We start from the raw sequence: 21,007 nt of genomic DNA on the forward strand, positions 1-21,007 counted from the left end.
ATGATGAAAATGCCCTTATCTTTTTTTATGCATTATTTTGGAATGCCTTTGAAGTTTTTTGTTTTGGGGGCATTTTTGTCCAAATATTTTTGTTGAAGCATGGTGACACCAAATCACTATTCACCTTTTCCATTCTCTTTATATATAATAGATGTGGTCCCTCCAAATATAATATCCTCTCACGTCAAAGCTGTGACTTTGTCATGCGTGTTTTACCAGAAAACTCGTCGGTAATAGAGAAACTTTTCAGTGTGACCGAAACACAGGATGGTACACCACATGTAACTATACAAATGGTGAGATATGTGTATTATTAAAATTTTCTATCACTTATATAAAAATACATGATGTAGCACTCTTGTTCCAATCACAATAAAAAATTTCTCTCGGTAATAGACGGTGACGGAGCTAACAACATTTTTTTGCAAACCAAGATATGAAGCTTGAGTACCACTTTGGCTAGCTGTTTTTTTTGGCTATCTACTTTGATCGAGCCATTTTGGATATCTACTATCGTCGAGACGCTTTGATTCACTTTTTGTTAAGTATCTTGCCATATAATACTAGTAGACATAGTTGACGATAGACAGATCATACACACGAATATGCTTTTGCGGTCAGCTGCTTCTAGCTTTTCAAATTCCAACTAATACAACTTTGTCTCCATTGGCACTGGCGATCCACATACGTATGGATTAAATAGTGATCTAAAAAAAACCAAATATAAAGAACAAGTTCCATCATTAGTAGGTACCAATCAATTCTTGACTCTCGTATGAGTGATGCGTAGTATAACAAGGTAGAACTATTTAATCCATACGTATGTGGATCGCCATTAGTGGATACTGATCAGTTCTACCTTGTTATACTACGCATCACTCATACGAGAGTCAAGAATTGATCGGTATCTACACACCTCTTCATAAAGTGATGACAACCACACGGTGGTGGGTAGTCGGTGCACAACGGCACATGCATGACCCGAGACCTATTCGTAGGTTTTTCGATGTTTTGAATCATGTGGTGCTCCTCTGTTTATGCAAATTCAATGTCTAAATAGTTGTTTTAGATGATTGTTCTTATATTTCACTTTAAAGCTTATGTTAGCTTTATAATTATTTCACATGCGATTTAAAGACAAGAAAGGTGTTAGGCAAGGAGCCTATTAAGGAAGGGTGCTCTTCTTACCTGTGAGTGGATCCCTTCGAAACTAAATGTTTTCAAACTATTATGATATACATATATATATATATATATATATATGTTGATGCATGTGATTTTATTGTTAAGTCTTAGAGGAGACTTATATCTCGTTAAACTTTGTTTATACCATACTTAGGGCCTCCGTATTTAGATCCCGTATAAATACTCGGGGGACTTAAGTGTAATTATGTAATAAAGGAAGGGGCAAATATGTAATAAGTGAGGAGCCCTTATTCTATAAAAGGACTCCTCACCCTCACAATAAGAGGAGGCCAATTCCTAGGTCATCAGAGATCTCACTCTCTCCCTCTGAGGCTCTGAATCTCTCTCCCTCACAAACAGAGAAATACATAATCAGTGTGGACGTAGCCCAAACCTTGGGGTGAACCACGATACATCTTGTGTTCTTTACATTTCTTGCAGATTCACGGTCAGATTTACGTTGTCCCAAGACCTCTGGTTTTGTGCATCAACATTTGGCGCCATCTGTGAGAATCGACACAAAAAACTATGTCAATTCTCTTTCATTTTTTTCATCAAATCTCACCACCGTGAATCTGCAAGAACCATAAAAATTTCAGATCTCCGTGGGTACTCAAAGTTGTTGCTTAAAATTTCAGATGAGCCAACTTTCTTTTCATCTGCTCAAAGCCTGAAATTGGATCTCCGTGGTTTTTGCAGAAATTTGCAAATTACCTCTTCCCAATTTTGTACCCTATTCATGTCCAACACAACCGCAACACAATCCCTCAGAAACCCATCTGCCCAGAATTCCAGAAAGGTCTCATAGCTCCGCCCTACAAAATCCCCGTGGAAACCCTGCCCTCTGATTCTTCCAAATGGGCGAGCTTGATTCGTGAACAGTGAGGGTCGCGACCCAGATAACTCCGAGTCGAGTTTGGTGGCCCAGATCTACGACACGTCCTTCACAACCTTCCACGTCGTCGAGCTCATCTCCTCCACCCGCTTCTCTCACAAGAAGATCGCCTAGGAAAGTGAGAGAACTCTTCCGTCGTCACTTTATTTGGTTCAGATCTATCTTGTCTCTCTTAGCCGGCGTAGCCAATGAGTTCGTTGATGAGCTCGGGTTCTTCAAATCCGCCACAGACGGTGCTAAAGACACCGTCACCGATTTCGTGGGTGTCCTAATCGGCTCACTATTGCTTTATTTTGTCAAATATGTGACTCGACCCGAGAAGGAGACGGGTCGGATCAGAGAGGTTTTGATGGTTTGAATGGGCTTTTAGGGTCGGAATAGGCAGAGGATCAAGTGAGATTTGGTGGGTTTTCTTGTTTTCGTTGTGAAATCTCAGAAAAAAGGGCGTTTGATTCGACATGGCCAAGTCAGTTGCATCACAGAGTGTTTTGATCCAAATTGTGAGGGGTACCGTAGTAGTACACATAGTTGATTGTTTTTTGCATGCGTTTCTGTTGATTGGATGAATAAGAAGCGGCATATTGCGATATTTACCACTGCAAGCCTTCCATGGATGACCGGCACTACTGTCAACCCTCTATTCCGTGCAGGCTATCTTGCAAAAGATGGGGAGAGACTTGCCTCTTTGGTCATCCCTTGGTTATCGTTGAAAGATCAAAAACTAGTATATCCCAACAACATCACATTCAGCAGACCTATGGAGCATGAGGCTTATGTCCATCGTTGGCTTGACGAGAGGATTGGATTTAAATCTGATTTTAGTATACCTTTTTACCCTAGAAAGTTTTCCTTAGATAAAAGGAGCATCTTTGTTGCTGGAGATATTTCAGAAGTAGTTCCTGACGAAAATGCAGATGTTGCCATCCTTGAGGAGCCTGAGCACCTTACATGGTTACATCATGGGAAGAGATGGAAGATTAAATTTCGGCTGGTTGTGGGAATCATTCACACCAATTATTTGGAATATGTGAGAAGGGAGAGGAATGGAAGAATGCAAGCATTTCTTCTTAAATATCTAAATAATTAGGTTGTCGAAATATATTGTCATAAGGTAATCCGGTTATCTGCTGCCACCCAGGATTATCCTAAATCCATTGTTTGCAATGTTCACAGAGTCAACCCAAAATTTCTGGAGATAGGCAACAAAAAGCTAGAGCAACAACGAAATAGAGTCCAGGCCTTCACCAAAGGTGCCTATTACATTGGGAAGATGGTATGGAGCAAAGGCTACAAGGAGCTACTCAAGCTTCTTCAGGATTATCAAAAGGAATTAACTGGACTTAAAGTTGATTTATATAGAAATGGGGAAGACTCTGATCAGGTTCAGGAAGCTGCCAAAAGATTGGAATTGGCCGTTCGAGTCCATCCTGGTCATGACTATGCTGATCTTCAATTTCACGAGTAAGCTTCTACCTATCTGTCCAACTTCATCATAAGATCAAATTCATTTTGTCCAAATGAAGCAAATTGCAGAGCTAGTGTTCATTCCTGCCATGGGTATTGTCCAACGTCCTCGTTCGAGATCGCAAAGTTCTTAGTTTCTTGAGACGACTGGCTTTTTGTCACAGTGCTCACCATGAAGCTGCCGTTGGAGTCCAACTTGAAGCTCAAGGGCGCTAACGATGACGAACGTATCAGATTCATCAACCTCCTGGAGGAAGCCGTAGAGACGAAGGGTATTAAGACCATGCCAGAGAGTTCATCAACCATGCCAGAAAGTATCTGGACAAGGATAGCGCCACAGAGTTCATCAACCATGCTAGAAAGTTTAGAGAAACCAAGGGGGATTTTGGTAAACACCTTCATGGAGCTAGAATCCCACAGCCTCAGAGCTCTTTATGACGGCAAAGCTTGTCCTGCACTTGTCCTGCACACCTTAGATTCCACTACAAAAGCAAGGAGTAAAGGGAGGTCTCAAAACGTAAAGCTTGTTTTCGATGATGAGTAGCATATGGGTGTGTTTGTTGTAAAGCAGAAACTACTTTTGTTTTTGTCGACTACCCACAGAAAAAAAAAACTATGGATGTGTTTGTTGTAAAGCACACACGCAAATCTGCAAAAACAAGGAATAAAGGGAGCAGACCATGCCTGCTGACCAAACCTGCCTCCACGTGAAGGTTTCCTCCAACAGCTGCACACGCTATCCCACTATCCAACCATATATGTAGCAGTTTTTTTGAATGATGTAATTTATTTTTCTTATCTCTCGTAAATATCTGTATAATCCCTTCAGAGGGTATTAATAATTAAAAAAAAGGGCAAAGCCCAAAATAAATTGGCTGGAATGTTGTGTGGAGGGCGAAGGCCCATAAGCTTAAAATAGCACCAACCAGGTGACCAAAAATATGCCTAGTACTACAAAAAAAATTATTCGGCACCCTGCCGTTATTACCATCAACCAGGTGATCAAAAGTACGCCTAGTACTCCAAAAATTTATTCGGCAGCCTGCTGCTATTATCACCAACCAGGTGATCAAAAGTACGTCCAATACTTCAAAATTATACATCAGCATTAATCATGTCAATCATATATAAACATTCATGAGCATTACTCATGTCAATCATACATAAACATTCATGAGCATCACTCATGTCAACATTCATGAGCATCACTTATGTCAACATCAATGAGCATCACTCATGTCAATCAACATAAACATTCATGAGCATCACTCATGTCAATCAGCTTCAAAAGCTTCATTTACAGAGCTCTAGCTTCAAAAGCTTCATTTACAAAAGCTCTAGCATCAAAAGCTTCATTTACATAGCTCTAGCTTCAAAAGCTTCATTTACAAAAGCTCTAACTTCAAAAGCTTCATTTACAGAGCTCTAGCTTCAAAAGCTTCATTTACAAAAGCTCTAGTTTCAAAAGCTTCATTTACAAAAGCTCTAGCTTCATTTACAAAAGCTCTAGCTTCATTTACAAAAGCTCTAGCTTCAAAAGCTTCATTTACAGAGCTCTAGCTTCAAAAACTTCATTTACAAATGCTCCAGCTTCAAAGCTTCACTTACAAAGCTTCACCTACAAAGCTTCAGTGCAAGGTATACAAATACCGCATCCGAACAACCGCCACTTCAGCCCATCTCTGGATTCAATTTGAAGTCTCCAGCCAACAAACTCTATTGACCGAAGACTTGGGGGACTACATTATGTACCATATATTAGGCCTCAACTGGGCCTCATGAAAAATACCTGGAGAACTCTAGCCCATTATTTATGTATTGAGGAACGAGCCCTTATTCTATAAAATGGACTCCCTCACCATCATTAGAGAGCATCAACTCTAGCCCATTATTCATGTATTAAGGAGCGAGCCCTTATTCTATAAAAATGACTCCCTCACTATCATTAGAAAGCATAAACTCTAGCCCATTATTCATGTATTGAGGAGCGAGCTCTTATTCTATAAAAGGGACTCCCTCACCATCATTAGAGAGCATCGCCACCTACTGAGCAACCACCTCACCGAGAGCATCAACTCTAGCCCATATTTATGTATTGAGGAGCAAGCCCTTATTCTATAAAAGGGACTCCTTCACCTTCAAATGCCACAAACCGAATCAACCAAGGCAACATAAGCCACAAGCAGAGCAGCCTCGCAACATGTGTTACTTCTAGTTGAGCATCATTTCAGACTGGGCACCGCCTCATATCGAGTATCAGTTCAAGATGACATCTAGTTACTTCAGCCCACACATGGACTAAATTTCAAGTCTCCAGCCAAAAGACTCTCTTAACTGAAGACTTGGGGGGCTACTATTTATACCATACTTAAGGCCTCCATATTTAGATCCCGTATAAATACTCGGGGGACTTAAGTGTAATTATGTAATAAATGAAGGGGCAAATATGTAATAAGTGAGGAGCCCTTATTCTATAAAAGGACTCCTCACCCTCACAATAAGCAAAGGTCAATTCCTAGACCATCAGAGACCTCACTCTCTCCCTCCGAGGCTCTGAATCTCTCTCCCTCACAAACAGAGAAATACATAATCAGTGTGGATGCAGCCCAAACCTTGGGGTGAACCACAATACATCTTGTGTTCTTTACATTTCTTGCAGATTCACGGTCGGATTTACGTTGTCCCAAGACCTCTGGTTTTGTGCATTAACAAACTTAAATGATATTTTGATGCTATTGGTGATTTATTTTCATCACATAGTCATCAGACATAACGTATAGCTAGTTACAACCCTAGATTATTTGTAGGTACTTATTATTCTAGTATAGGCTAGAAACGCTACTAAACGCTAGTCATCGATTGGGTAGATGTCACTTCACTTGCTTGCTATACATTTGATTTACTTTGATTTGTGATTGATATTACTTTCTTTCATATGACGAGCGATGTGATAAACACTATACTATTATGGTAACATATTATATGTATGTAGTTTTCACTAAATATGTGATTTTCAAAACAGGATTATTATATTCGAATGATTTTTAACTAGATAAACATGATCCACTGACGCTTTGTTTTTCAACCCCTCAAGACGTAGCGAGAATAAGGAGAATCCCAGAGGTGATGAGTGGGCTTGGCAATGAGGCATCCATCTTCTGGACTTTAGGTGATGATTCCTTTGTTGTAGTTTATGCTAGTTGGTAATAATTGCATGGCACTGCACTCTTATGTGTTTAATGTTGTGTGAAACTTCTAGCTACTTTGATGTGATGTGATAATAATAGAATCTTATCCTAAACTGGTGTCCCCAAGTGGGGAGGTTGATAAGTGAATTTTTTAGCAGCTTTGGATTTTATTAAGGGAGACTTTGGATCCAATCCCTAGCCACTAACATTCTTTGACTAAAACCTTAATGGTATTCAATTTTTTATCAATGTCCCTTGACTTTGTACACCTCATTATTATTGTTAATATGTATTTCCATATGTTTGATATTAATTATTTGACATGTAATGAGATTTAAAATCCCATATTATATGGCATATAAATTAAAACTGATTACAATAAAAAAGAAAATACTCAAAAATTTTGATTGAATAAATAGATAAAAACAAGTAACAATATAACTTTGAAATAATAAATGTCAAACGAATGTACCTATAGTGTTCAAAAAAATTGAAAAATGGTACATTTTATTATAAATATGTATACATTATAAATAAAAATAAATATATTTTACATTAAAAATGGGTACATTTTACATCAAAAAATGGTACATTTACAAACGAACAAAAAATTGTTACATTTTACATATAACCAAGTGGCACATTTATAAAGAAAAATGGGTACATTATAAATAAATTATGAGTATAAATACAAATTTTAAAAATATGGGCACAAAATGAAATTAATATATGGGTACAAATTAAAACTAAAAAGAAAATTGGTACAAAATAAAGAGGGGTTGCCAATTAAAATTGGTACAAACAAAAAATAGAAATATATGATACAAAGTTTAATCATAAATAGAAATATACCAAATGTAATGTTTCTAACATTATATTTAGAAATAAATGTAAATAATTTATAATTGAAATAATGACGTTCATTAAAAGCTAGGGACCTTGATAAAAAATTTTAAATAAAAAGTTTTAATTAATGCAATAGAAGAAAGAGGGTTGATAACCTAATTTCTCCTTTTATTGAATAATGAACATTCTGTTCAAATTCTTGCACATCATAAATATCTTATTATGGCTTACGTCAATGAGTTTCCTTATGATGTCATCTCTTGATGGGGTCATATGGTCAATTCCATGACAGCCAGCAGGCTTCGGCCTTGTAACTTGTGTTATTGTGGTCAGGGTGTGTCAATAGACAATAGAAACTTGGGTCTAAGGAAAGAAGAGACAAGACCAAGTAATGCAAAGTTTAATAGGAAAGAATCTATCACAACCCGTCCCGAATTATTTTTTTATCGATGACGTGAAATGACTAAATTGCCCTTGGACGTTGAGCTCATTATATAGTGTTGTGGTTTGAGTTTGGGTTATAGACTAATCTAGTTAGTTCCTAAGTTTTGGAACTTAAAGTTAGTGGTTTTAGTGGTTATTAGTAACCCAAAGCTGGACCATACACATACTCACACCTATACCCTTACCTGTTGACCTTTCTCTCTCCTCCCTCTCTCGGTTTTCATCCATTATCCGTACAACTGTACGAACAAACTTCAAACCAACCTTTGCAGGCATGGATCAAGGCTATGAAGGTGGTCTTTGTGTTCTTTGTGAGCTCAGGAGCCCATCCATACCCTTGGTTGGACGTGAAGACCTCATTTTCCCGAGAACCAGATAACCCAGTTTTGGGTTACTATTCATGCAGTCGTGATCGTGGAAGTTTCAATGCATTTCAAGGTTCTAGGAAGCTTTAAGACGTCTTCCCGAAGCTCAAGGAAGAAAGTTGGAGTGTTTTGGACGTCGGGAAGTCCCAGTTCGCAAGTTTCAAGTTTTGGCCGGATTATCAAGGTTTATCAAGCGAGATTCTGTGGGTTTCAAGGCTTGAAAGTGGTAAGAATGTGTGCTACTCACTCTAAGCTTCATTTTGAGACAAATTTCATGAATTTTGGTTAAGAAATGAAAAAGATATGAATGTTTCAATATTTTCCAGAAATTGGCGATCGCAGCGACGCCAGCGATGGTCTCCGGCAAACCAAGGAAGACGAAGGGGAGTATTCCGTCAAGTTTGACAAAATGTTCTAACGACGTCAGGTAACGCTGTTAATTTCTGTTAAGGTTTTAACGGAATATTCCTAGCGGCTGTTAAGTTTCCATCAGGGTTGGTCGCGCGTGGGTGGTCGGAAAATTTTTCTAAAAATATGGGGTTGTTCATGGTGTTGAGTAGATCACGTTGGTATATTCAAACACCCCATTTGAGCATTGTATGAGAAGTTATTTCCTAGTTTTGTGTATGTGTTTTAAATAACGTTTATTTAGTTATTTCGCATATAAGTAAGACCTATCTGAAGGATGAGCGCCATCAATCGAGGCTCAGGGGCTACGAACCTTTGACATATCAGTGAGTGGGCTTTTGGTTTTTCATATATACTTATATACTTGAGATTTTTCCCAGAAAATAAAATTGAATGATTATACATTTTGAAATGCCATGCAAAGTATCTGCCTATTTTATTTATGCATTAGTAGTTGCATATATTTATGATTGGTGTTGCGGACGCACAGGTAAGTGCCAAGTAAGTTCATAAATTAAAGATATGAGATTACTTTAGTTATGCGAGATATGATGTGATGTATTGAGAGCTCATAAACCTGCACCCCGGTGTTAGTGCTCCCGCCCAGAGTTAGGGCACAGTCCTTCACATGATGTTCACCTCCCGCACCATATGCTTACCTTGGATCCAAGTTAGGTGCACAGGCTTGTTGTACAGACCACTTTAGGTGGTTCCGACTCGTAGGCAACTCGCGATCATTCGCACAGCCTTCACGTGATCGTAGCACGAGAGCATATTCATTTTACACCTAGTCTTGTCGTACAAACCACTTTAGGTGGTTCCGACTCGTGTGCAGGATTTGATATGATTGAGATTGGTTATGAGCTATATACTCAGCCGTGCAGGTAACGTTAGGTGGATACGGCTGATATGATATCTGGCATTGATATATTTTAATTGGATTACTTATGGCATTTCATTGAGATATTTTGGCATGGTATATTTCTATGGATTTTCATCCTGAGCATGATTTCTGTTATAGTATATATTAATTTCTGGGAAATTATACAGGTTTTACGGCGAGGGGTTAGAATTTTTGAGAAATGAAATGATTTTGAAAAGCTTTGTTTTTGCCCACTCACACTTTCTGTTTTGCGCCCTTCCAGGTTTTAGGTAGAAGTGCTTTGGTGGCTCACGGGGATTTCGACGGTGGTTTTGACAGAGCATCACAATTGTAGGATCACCTTTGGGTGTTATATATCTAGTACTTGTCCAGTCGGACTGCACTTAGGCTATGTATGCTCTGATGATGTATTTCACACTTAATCTCGCACTTGCACCTTATCTTAATTAGTACTGCTAATAGTTGGATTTTTATTTACTCATATTTCTCTATATCAATTTTACTTCCGCACTGTTTACATGGTTACGTCACTCTCACGTGACGGCCAACATGCTTTGATTTAGGTCGGAATGTGTCAGAATCACTAGAATAATGTGTAATCTAAAACCCAATTTAACTAAGACTTACACAATCACATATATTAAATAATATTTTCAAGACATGTGGAATAATATATCTGCAAAATAAATAAATAAATAAATATTATTTGATTGAAATTAATTTGTCGATATTTTACATAAAAATAAAATTAATTATTTGCACATAAATTAATAATGCAAGCAAAATAATTTATCTACAAAAAGAATAATGAGCTAAAACATGCCTATATGTGTAATACATTTGTTAGGCATAAGTCAACTTTTAGACATATTAGACAATGAATAATGTGCTAAAACATGCACATAAGGAAATTATTTGCCATATTAAGCAGGTTTTATGTTTTATATATTAGACAATGAATTTCTAACATCAAACTTTTTTTCTCTTGTAAAATCATTAATCCTCCTTATAATCCGCATGGAATTAATTGTGTACATCAAACATTTAAATAGAGGTATTTTAGGCATCCAAAAGATGTATAATCTATAAAGTCAAACATAATTAATGAATTTACTTATGTAGAATCTAATCACTAGGTTTTATTTGAATAAAAAATTATGTCAATTTTTATGTGGAGAAAATTAAATTTCAAGCGTTAAAGTCACATTTTGATTAATTACTTTTAGAAAAATAAGTTTTAAGGATGGTGTCATTTAAAACATAAATATTATTCTTACCATCAATTTGTACCATCATTTATACTATCTTTTTAAGAGAAATGAGACCCACATGTGCACTGTTCTAAAAACCGGCCTAGACGACGCCTAGGCACTGGACAGTCGAATACCGATCCGATTTGCTCTTAGTTGAACACAAAATTGAAAATACGTTAGGCAGACACCTAGATGGGATTAGGCGGTCTTAGACGGGACTGGGCGGGGCTGGACAGAGACTAAGCGGGGGTATGTGCAGAGTGCCAGAATCTGAAGAAAAAAAGTTGTTGCAGGGGCGAGCACGCGAGGAAGAAGATGCTTTCCCTTAATTTTTTTGTTTGCGTGACCCACGTTTGTCCTCTTTATCTCCCTTTCAAATGGTGGGACCACTATCTTTTCTTTTCCTTATTTTATATATTTTTTGAAACCTCACATCATGTTCTCTTCTTACTCATTTTCACAAAAACATCCTCTTTTATTCTTTAATTTTTTTATTCTTTTTAAGGTTATATTTATGAATGTTTTTTTAAGACCACACCTTATAATTATGGGAAGAGGATCCATTCCGGATCTTAGTGTCTAGAGCCTCCTCATCAAACAATCTGGACCGCACAATTTAAATCCAATGGTTTCTATTAATTTATTTTCCTGACCCTCCACACACAACCGACCTTGATTTAACTTGCACACCAATCAACGACCCAGATTGCTTGATGAGAAGGCTCCGGACACTAAAGTCCGGAGTGGATCCTCTTCCATAATTATGTACTTAAAACTCTCCTTGCATATATATATATATATATATATATATATATATATATTCTAAATAACATGTTATTCAATATTTATCTATATATTATATAGTAAATTGAATTAAATTATATGATATACAATAAATTTACTCAAATCCTTTTAGTCCGTCTAGGCTCCCGCTTAAGCTCCGTCTAGACGCTAGGCCCCAGTTCGCCGTCTGATTTGAGCCTAGCGTGTTTTAGAACCTTGCACATGTGTTAGCGAGCTCTACCTTTATTAAAGAGATAGACACAAATAATGATACTACAAAATGGTAAGTTTAGCACTATTCCATTTAAAAATATGATATTCTAGATGTAAGTTTGCAATAGGTGCGGAACTCCAGGTTCTTGTCTACCCGGTCCCCCGAAAAACTTCTCTATTTCTACACTTGGCTTCTCAATCGGCCTTAAAAGCTAGTGGTCAGTGCATAATTCAGTCTTTTGTTAGCAGCTGGGCACAGGCATCAAAACCTCCCTCCATTCTCTCTCTCTCTCTCTCTCTCTCTCTCTCTCATGGGTTCGTCGGCAGCTGACTCCTCCGAATTCAACGAGCCTCTAACCCCATTAGGTCGGTTCTTCCTCCAACCTGAAATGAACCAAATAATCCACTGCGCCATGGGCTTCACAAACCCTATAAACATAGATGCCGTCAAGTCCCACCTCAAAACCTCTCTCCTCCTCTCCCACCCACGTTTCTCAAGCCTCTTGCTTCGCCACTCCAACGGCCTCCAGCACTGGCAGAAGACCACCCCCAGCGTCGACCTCGACCGCCACATTGTCGTCATCAACAATCCTGTCCTCACCACATCACCATCCGTTGACCACGAGACTGCTGTCAATGCCTACTTGGCCGACCTTTCCACCACCTCTGCTGGAATACTAGGCACCGACGTCGACAAACCCCTCTGGGAACTTCACCTTCTCATGGCCCATAACTGTGGCGTCTTCCGAATCCACCATGCATTGGGAGATGGGATGTCGCTCATGTCACTGTTCTTGGCGAGTTTCAGGGAAGTTGACCAAAAAGATGACGAAGAAAAGGGTTTAGGTGGTGGGTTTGTGAAGGAGGTGAGATTGGTGAATGGTGAAGAAAAGAATATTAACATACCAACTTTGGCTTCTGCTGGTGGGAAGAGATCAAAGAGACTAGTAGGTTTCACTGGTGGGAAGAGGTCGTGGGTTTGGTTGCTAGAGTTTGTGGAGATGCTGTGGTTTAACATGGTATTTGTGGTGGAGTTTCTGATGAGGTGCTTGTGGCTTTCTGACCAGAAAACTGAGATAAGCGGCGGCAATGGAGTTGAGCTGTGGCCAAGGAAGTTGGCCACGGCTAGGTTTTGCCTTCACGACATGAAGCTCGTCAAGAAAACTGTTCCAAATGCGGTAAGTGATTTCATTCGATAAGCAAACGAAATAAGTCGAGTACATAGAGTATGGTAAAAGCTGTGGCCCTGAAAAAACCTTTTTCCGGGTAAATCACTTGAAAAAAAATCCCGAAGTAAAAAGGGCCACTCATGCTAAAAAACAATAGAAAACTAGATTTTAATTATTAAATAAGACGAAAGTGTAAAATATATTTTACACAAATTGAATAAAAATATTGTATATAAATTAGATAAATTGATTTTAGTTTCTAGACTCTATTTAATGTCACATATGCATTTAATCTCCTTTCTTTCTGCATGATTTTTTGGTGTCCATGAATTAAATTATATGAACAATATTGTAAATTTTAATACTTATTTGAATTCAAATGAATGAGCTTTTATTTGCTCACATTTTGCAACACCAATTTATGTTAAGTATCTTATATAAGAAAATATTTTGATAAAGACTTTTCGATACATTTATGATTTTGCATATCTTTTTATGTACCACTAATTTATTACAATATTTAGGTACGAACATTTTGGTAAACTAGTTTAGCATAATATGTTTAGATACGGACAATTTGGTACACTAGTTTAGTATAATATATTTATGTACAGACATTTTGGTAGACTAGTTTAGTATAATATATTTATAGGTACGGATATTTTGGTAGACTAGTTTAGTATAATATGTTTGTTAACTACATTGGAGAAGTAGCAGAGATGAACAATTATAAAATTAAGAAATGAAGTTTTACAAAGAGGAGAAATGTGAGAAAGAAATGGATGAAGCTTTTGTATTAAACTCAATGAACTCACTTTACTATCTATTTACAATAGCTATATATAGCTGACTAGAGGACTAACTAACTATTACATCATCCAATCTTTTACAACTATTTTGATGAGCTGGCATAGATGAGTTAGCAGTGATATATTCAACATCCCCTTTCAATCTCAACTGGGTTTCCCAATTTGAGATTGAATGAGTGCTTTGACAAATGCAGAATTATGAAGTGCTTCTTGTCCATATACTCCTAGCCCTGCTCCCATCATCAATTAATCCTTTGTTCTTGGTGTTTAAAGGTGTCTTCATGCATCTGCATTATCTTTTTTTATGGTACCCATGCTGTGATTGTCAACCATTATGTTTTGATGAACTATAGCCTTTTTAATACTTCCCTTTCAGCCTAGATTTCTGAAAATAGTCCAGTCATCCACCCGATGCACATTTAAGCTATTGATACAAAAGATTTGCAAACTGACTGCACCAAAACTTATGTCCAGTTGTATTATCTTGCTACAATGCATCATCTGTTTTTCTTCCTGTATGTCCACAAACACTCTTGACAAATTCTAAGGCAACAAGAGAATGACACTCTTGACAAATTCTAAAGCAACAAGAGAATGATACTCTTGACAAATTCTATGGAATTAAAGAAAGAATGATACTTTCTTAACCATCAAGAAGAATGACATTTTCTTGAAATCTTGTAAACCAACAAAATCACTGAATGAAACAGTAGTTTATCTCATATATCTTCAACATGGACCCATATATCTTCAAGAAACCGACTATAAATTCCGAAATCACAAAAATACAACAAAACCACCAGAAAACCACACCAAGAATGTAGAGCGAATATCACCTGAGAAGATCCCATATCACAAGGCAGACACAACAGAGAATCAAGAAACAGACAACATCCCAAATCTGCAAGATCTCTCCACACCAGAGAAAGGAACACGGAGCAATGGCAAATATAGAACTCAGAGAGCTGATTTGCAAACACCACAAAGAAGAAAGAAATAGACCAAAATCTTGCACAATCTTACACCAAGAAACCAACAAAATCACTCTTTGACATTTCGTCAAACAGATAATGTGCAAGAATGCACTTGCCAATTAAGGATGACATTTGAAAAAGTTCTTGATGTCTAATATGATGCAGAGTCCATCATCATAAACTGGTGACCCAGATGTGATAACGACATTGTTGGGTGATCGTAAATTGGACACCAGAGGGCATTCAATGTTCAAAGTCAGAAAGTTGATGATTGGAAACGGGACGAGTAGCAGCAGAGAACCAGACTAAAATCTACATAGTGCCTTAGAGGGAAGAGAGTCAAATTCCACACCAAGCTCCCAAATTTTGAACTTTCCTCCACACCAGCTACCAACATAGCAATTCGGAGTTCCACTAAGGGAGACAACGATCCGAATCACAACAAGCAATCAGACTATTAAGGTTAGGGCTTCGAGAAGCCGCAGGCTCGCAATCTCCATCGAGGTAAAGAAGAGGATTCTTGTATCGGGTTGGAGGGGTGGTAATATGTTTGCTAGATGTCGTCTGTGGTAGAGATGAGTTGACGACCCAGATTGTGGAAGCCCAGACGAAAAATCAACCAAGAAGTTACAGGACCATCGCAGAAGCACCGAAGAAAATCTAATGAAAAACGATGAAAACGACAAAATCTAATGAAAAACGAAACCACCGGAATCCATGGCATAATCCTGGTGGCTCTGATACCATGTTAACTACATTGGAGAAGTAGCAGAGATGAACAATTATAAAATCAAGAAATAAAGTTTTACAAAGAGAAGAGAAACGTGAGAAAGAAATGAATGAAGCTTTTGTATTAAACTCAATGAACTCACTTTACCATCTGTTTACAATAGCTTTATATAGCTGACTAGATGACTAACTAACTCTTTCAACTAACTATTACATCATCTAATCCTTTACAACTATTTTGATGAGCTGGCAGAGATGAGTTGGCAGTGGTATATTCAACAATGTTTAGGTAGGGACATTTTGGTACACTAGTTTAGTATAATATATTTAAGTGCAGACATTTTGGTACACTAGTTTGGTATAATATGTTTAGGGACAGATTTTTCGGTACATTTATGTTTTTGTATATTTTCTTATGTTCCACTTAATAATTATAATATAGTTAGGTAGGGACATGTACACAAATTCAGTCAAATATATTATGATACAGATATTTAGTTTACACTAATTATAGGAGTAAAACAAAATTAATGAATTAAAATATGTCTAATAATAAAATTAAAATTTAAGTAGAGACATTAAATAAGATATCCATTAAATATTTAAACAAAAGTATAATATAAGTTTGAATCAAGGACGCAGAAAAATGACTAAAATTAATATGTAATTTAACAGCAAGTTTTTATTAAATTTTAATCTTCTTTAAAGATTAAAGTTTAAAATCTCTAAAAACAATTACTTACAAAATCTTCAAACAAACTAACTCATTAATCAAGGTGGACTAATATCATCCTAAAAGGACACACCACGATGACGAAAAAGGGAAGCGAGTCGCCCTATGCGCCACCATGCTTGCTTACATTAAACAAACAAGAAAAAAATGAAAACAAATATAAGTTTGTGGTTTGTATATGTAAAAATACATTGCTGTAGTTAGACATTAGGCACATTCAAACATTAAATTTTTTTTTTTTTATAACCAACCTACCTTGGTTCAGTCATGCATAGGGATGAAAATTCAAACCGTTAAACTCGATAACCGCGCATGAATAATCAAATGAATGGGCGGATTTGAAGATATGTGGAAAAACCGTCGATAATATTTCGTTACAATTTCAAATATGATTATAGGGGTCCTTGATCCGTATTTGTCACCAAATCTACTCCGAATAATATATATTATACATACAATATAACATAATATATTTTATTATTTATATGAATATATATATGTAACATCCCACATCGACCAACGGAGAGGGGGTGATATGCTTTATATGTACATGCTCTCCTCCCTATAGCACGAGGCATTTTGGGAACTCACTGGCTTCGAGTTCCATCGGAACTCCAAAGTTAAGCAAGTTCGGGCAAGAGCATTCCTAGGATGGATGACCCACTGAGAAGTTCTTGTCTGAGTTCCTAGAAACAAAACCATGAGAGAATGGTAAGCCCAAAGCGGACAATATCGTGATACGGCATAGTCAAGACTGGGATGTGACAATATATATATATGTATGTATGTATGTATATTCATTAGTATTGAAATTATTTGATAATTTGTTTCGTCTTTCTCTTGTAGTGGCTATTATATTTGCTTTCGTCATCCCTTTTCTTTTTCATAGGACCAATTTGCCTTAATTTATTATCATAAATACTTCCAAAAAGTATTGTTATATTTTGTATGATTTGATATCGATATTTAATGATCGAACTAATATCTATGAATTTATAACATGTAACGAATAATTTTTTGCATTGATGAAGATGAATATAACCGTTACCCAATGAGTATGATTATGGATACAAAAAATTAAGGATTTTTCACATATAAAATGTTGGCAACTTAACACTACAGAGAAAATTGTTATGAGCGCCATGATTTAGAAAAATAAAAAGTAAATATATCCAAAAACAAACAGTTGGTCACGGTGTTTTTACTTATGTAAGTATTTTTTTTATGCCACCATGCAGACCATAAATGATGTTCTTGTTGCGGTTGTTTCATCTGGGCTATCAATATACCTAAGTCACCAAACACCAAAAGGTATAATAATTTAAAGGCAATCCATTTTTGCAGTCCTTAATTTTGGGGTGTGATATCCACATTCTTCTAAATCGGATGAATTGAATAAGATCAACAAACATAAATTAACAAGGGGTGTGTGAGAAGTAATTTTGGATGTGTTGATAGCACACCCCCTTAATTTTCTTGTACAACGCCAGAAGGGATCAGAATTTAAAGGCAACCCATATTTTCGGTCCTTAATTTTTTTGTACGTCTCGTTTGAATTATATAAGTTCAATGGCATTCGATCACGTATCTTAATCTAAACCCAATTGTTCTTCCCGTCAGTTTTGTCAGAGGGACTTCGAATTACTGGGCTGGCCATGGTAAATTTAAGACAGCAGCCTGGAATGGAGGTTTGTAACTTTATATATTTTATATTTATTTTTAGAGTAAAGTTACATTTACCACATATTTATACTATCTCTCTAAATACAAGTAGGCCACGCTAAGGTCTCATCTCTATCAAATAGATGGTACAAATAGGTGGTAAGAGTAACATTTTTGTTATTTTTTTTTATAATTAATTACATAGGTCAATAGATGGTACAAATAGATGGTAAGAGTAGCATTTTTGTTATTTTTTTTATAATTAATTACATAGGTCTGGGTCGGTTGACAAATCGTGTTAAAGTTATTGTGCCACCAGCCGGCCATATATACACAATTTTAGAAAACCACCTATTGCCAACCAATTGTTACCATACAGTTGCCAAAAATCGGTTCAGTCAAAACCGTTGGCCGGTTCGATTGATAAAGGACACAACTTGCAAGTAGCAACTGATATAATATAATATTTCACTAACTAATATAATATAATAGTTCACAAACTTGGCTTATTAATTGAAATGTCTCATGAAACTACCATTTAGTCTCAATTTACCCTTTGAAACTAGTTTTTCTCACTTTGCCTTCTGAACCAGACATTTTCGACTGTCTTGGTCTCACTTCGCCCATTCTATTAAAGGGCTGTTAAACTCAAGGGTATTTTAGACATTTTATTTTTTACAAATTTGTTTACCTCTAACTTACACACTAAACCAATCTCAATTCCATTTTCTACAACTCTAATTAAAGCCATGAGTTTTGGGCATTTTTAAATAAATTATTCAATCAATAGAAAATTTTCGAGCAACAAAATCATTATATTAATCAAAATAAGGGTTACATTTTTGTTCTTAGAGTCACTTCACTTGGAAGGCATCCAAGTATTGGCTCAAAATTTTGCACTTGAAAAATACTCATTACAACAGAAAGAAAACATGATCAACCTATTTAAAGATCTTTATAATCGAAATTGGCCTAATCATAAGTTTCACCCATAAAAAAATGATTTCAGATTAGTTCCACAAAATATAATCTTAAAAACACCTTTAAGCTATCATGTCCAAATACTCCTCAAACCAAAAAAAATCATCTAAAGCAAATGTGCTCAGTTTGCAACCGAAAGTTTTACATTGTTGCTCCGAATTTTTGTATTGATTGAATAATTATTTTTAAAAAGGCCCTCACTTATGGGGTTTGAATTAACGTTGTCAAAAATGGAATTAGATTGAATTTGAACATAAATCATTTGCTGAATTTGGCTGTACAGTTTTACAGTTAAAAAGCTTGAACATGTGATCAGGTATCCGATATGATGAAATCTTCTGGGTCAAGTTGGGGTAACAAATTCGGCATGTTTCACCTACCTATTCATTGCCATAAGAGCAGCGGCACTGATCCTCTTGAGTGTCTGAAGAGAAATAAGGTGATGCTTGACAGGAAGAAAAAATCTGTGGAGGCTCATTTCTCAAACAAAATTGCATGCTTTGTTATGACCTACTTTGGACAAAAGGTGAGGATAACAAAAAGAGAAATGTTAAGGAAACTTTTTCAAAATTGAGACTCTCCCTCACTTTATGTTTTTTGCACAATTATCGCGCCAACATTATAAAATATTGTGCCAAAAATATGAGGTGTCGGACGGTCCATAATAAGTCTCACTTTGAGACCTACTCCAACCCGTGGAGTAAAACTCAAATTTTAGGTTCAAAATCTACCTCAACCTACTCCAACCCTTAAGTCAAATATGAGTTTTAATCCAAAACTCATTTTTGGGGCAAATTTAACCTAGAATTCCCCTGAGTTTTTTTTAGTTTTATATTTATAGATTTATTGAATCCAACGGTTAAGATATAATATGATCAAATTTAACGGTAAGAAAAAAAAAATCTAATGGTGCAAATTTAAATCCACCTGCTAAAATAATAAAAAAAAATTATTTCATGTGTTTCATATTCTTTCATAGTGTTCCACAAATTTAATTATGTCAATTTAGTGATTTTTCAATATTTATCAGAATCTAAATATTTTGATATTAAAATGTTCATAAAATTAAATTAGGATAGTCTATATAATTTTTTTTTAAATTACTTTAAAGAAAAAAAATTATCCTAAATTTATTTTTTAATAATATCGATCTTAAAATTTAATCCAAAAAAGTTGGAGCAGAAAAACTATTTATGAGTTAAAAATTTTAGATTATAACTCGAATACGGGATGGTCTTAGAATTTCTCTTAACAAATTGCACTTTTTATTCTTTTGAAACAATTAATTAAATATTCGAGAATACCAAACAAAATTGGGTGTTAATTTTTTTTTAAAATATTATTAATATCCATTCTACTGCAGATTGCAACCTGGTTTCTTTACAGGCTTGTGTGCAATGCTAGCTTTACCATCTCAAATATAGTTGGCCCGCAAGAAGAACTTGCACTTGGAGGCAACCCTGTAACTTACCTAAGAATTAATGCATCCAGCCTGCCCCAGGTATGTGTGTGTGTGTATAAATATATATATATATATATATATATGTATACACACACATATATAATCCCAAAGATTAACTTAAATATATGTAATGTGAATATATATGTGATAGAACATGAATGATTTTTCTGGCTGGTAATGTAGGCACTTGTAATGCACTTGGTGAGCTATGCTGAAAGAGCAGACTTGCAAATTTTGGTGACCAAAGATATCATCCCTGACCCTGCGTTTCTCGCCAAGTGCTTTGAAGAGGCCTTGCTTGATATGAAGGAAGCAGCTGCAGCCATCGGTCGAACCTAACAAGCACGACGTAACGTCTCTACGTTTAATGGAATGTTATATTGTTGTATGAGGTTGAACACAGTGATGGATAAGGGATACAGTTTTACATCCCATTAGCATGGACAAATTTTTCTATATTAACATTTATTTATGAACATTTCCACTGGAAAACACGGATTAATTGGTCGGCTAATGCTATTGGTGGAAAAAGGTTGAGCCCATGCATGACGACGTGAGTTC

General features: G+C 36.2%; 1 protein-coding gene and 1 pseudogene across 2 annotated transcripts; both read left to right on the plus strand.

The window, feature by feature from the left end:
- Nucleotides 1-2,639: 2,639 nt before the first annotated feature.
- Nucleotides 2,640-3,545, plus strand: LOC114825218 (digalactosyldiacylglycerol synthase 2, chloroplastic-like; annotated as a pseudogene).
- An 8,456-nt stretch (nucleotides 3,546-12,001) lies between these two features.
- LOC103437164 (wax ester synthase/diacylglycerol acyltransferase 11-like) lies at nucleotides 12,002-20,938 on the plus strand. Of its 2 annotated transcripts, XM_008375620.4 has the most exons (6): nucleotides 12,002-13,105; nucleotides 17,580-17,652; nucleotides 17,962-18,029; nucleotides 19,301-19,510; nucleotides 20,348-20,485; nucleotides 20,630-20,938. In XM_008375620.4, the coding sequence occupies exons 1-6, from the start codon at nucleotides 12,239-12,241 to the stop codon at nucleotides 20,783-20,785; spliced, it is 1,512 nt and encodes a 503-aa protein (XP_008373842.3). In that variant the 5' UTR covers nucleotides 12,002-12,238; the 3' UTR covers nucleotides 20,786-20,938. The 2 variants fall into 2 exon arrangements, with proteins under 2 accessions (XP_008373842.3, XP_070679131.1); XM_070823030.1 differs by lacking the exons at nucleotides 17,580-17,652; nucleotides 17,962-18,029.
- The last annotated feature ends 69 nt before the right edge of the window (nucleotides 20,939-21,007 follow it).

The sequence above is a fragment of the Malus domestica genome, chromosome 05, assembly GCF_042453785.1.
Source record: "Malus domestica chromosome 05, GDT2T_hap1".
NCBI classification, from domain to species: domain Eukaryota; kingdom Viridiplantae; phylum Streptophyta; class Magnoliopsida; order Rosales; family Rosaceae; genus Malus; species Malus domestica.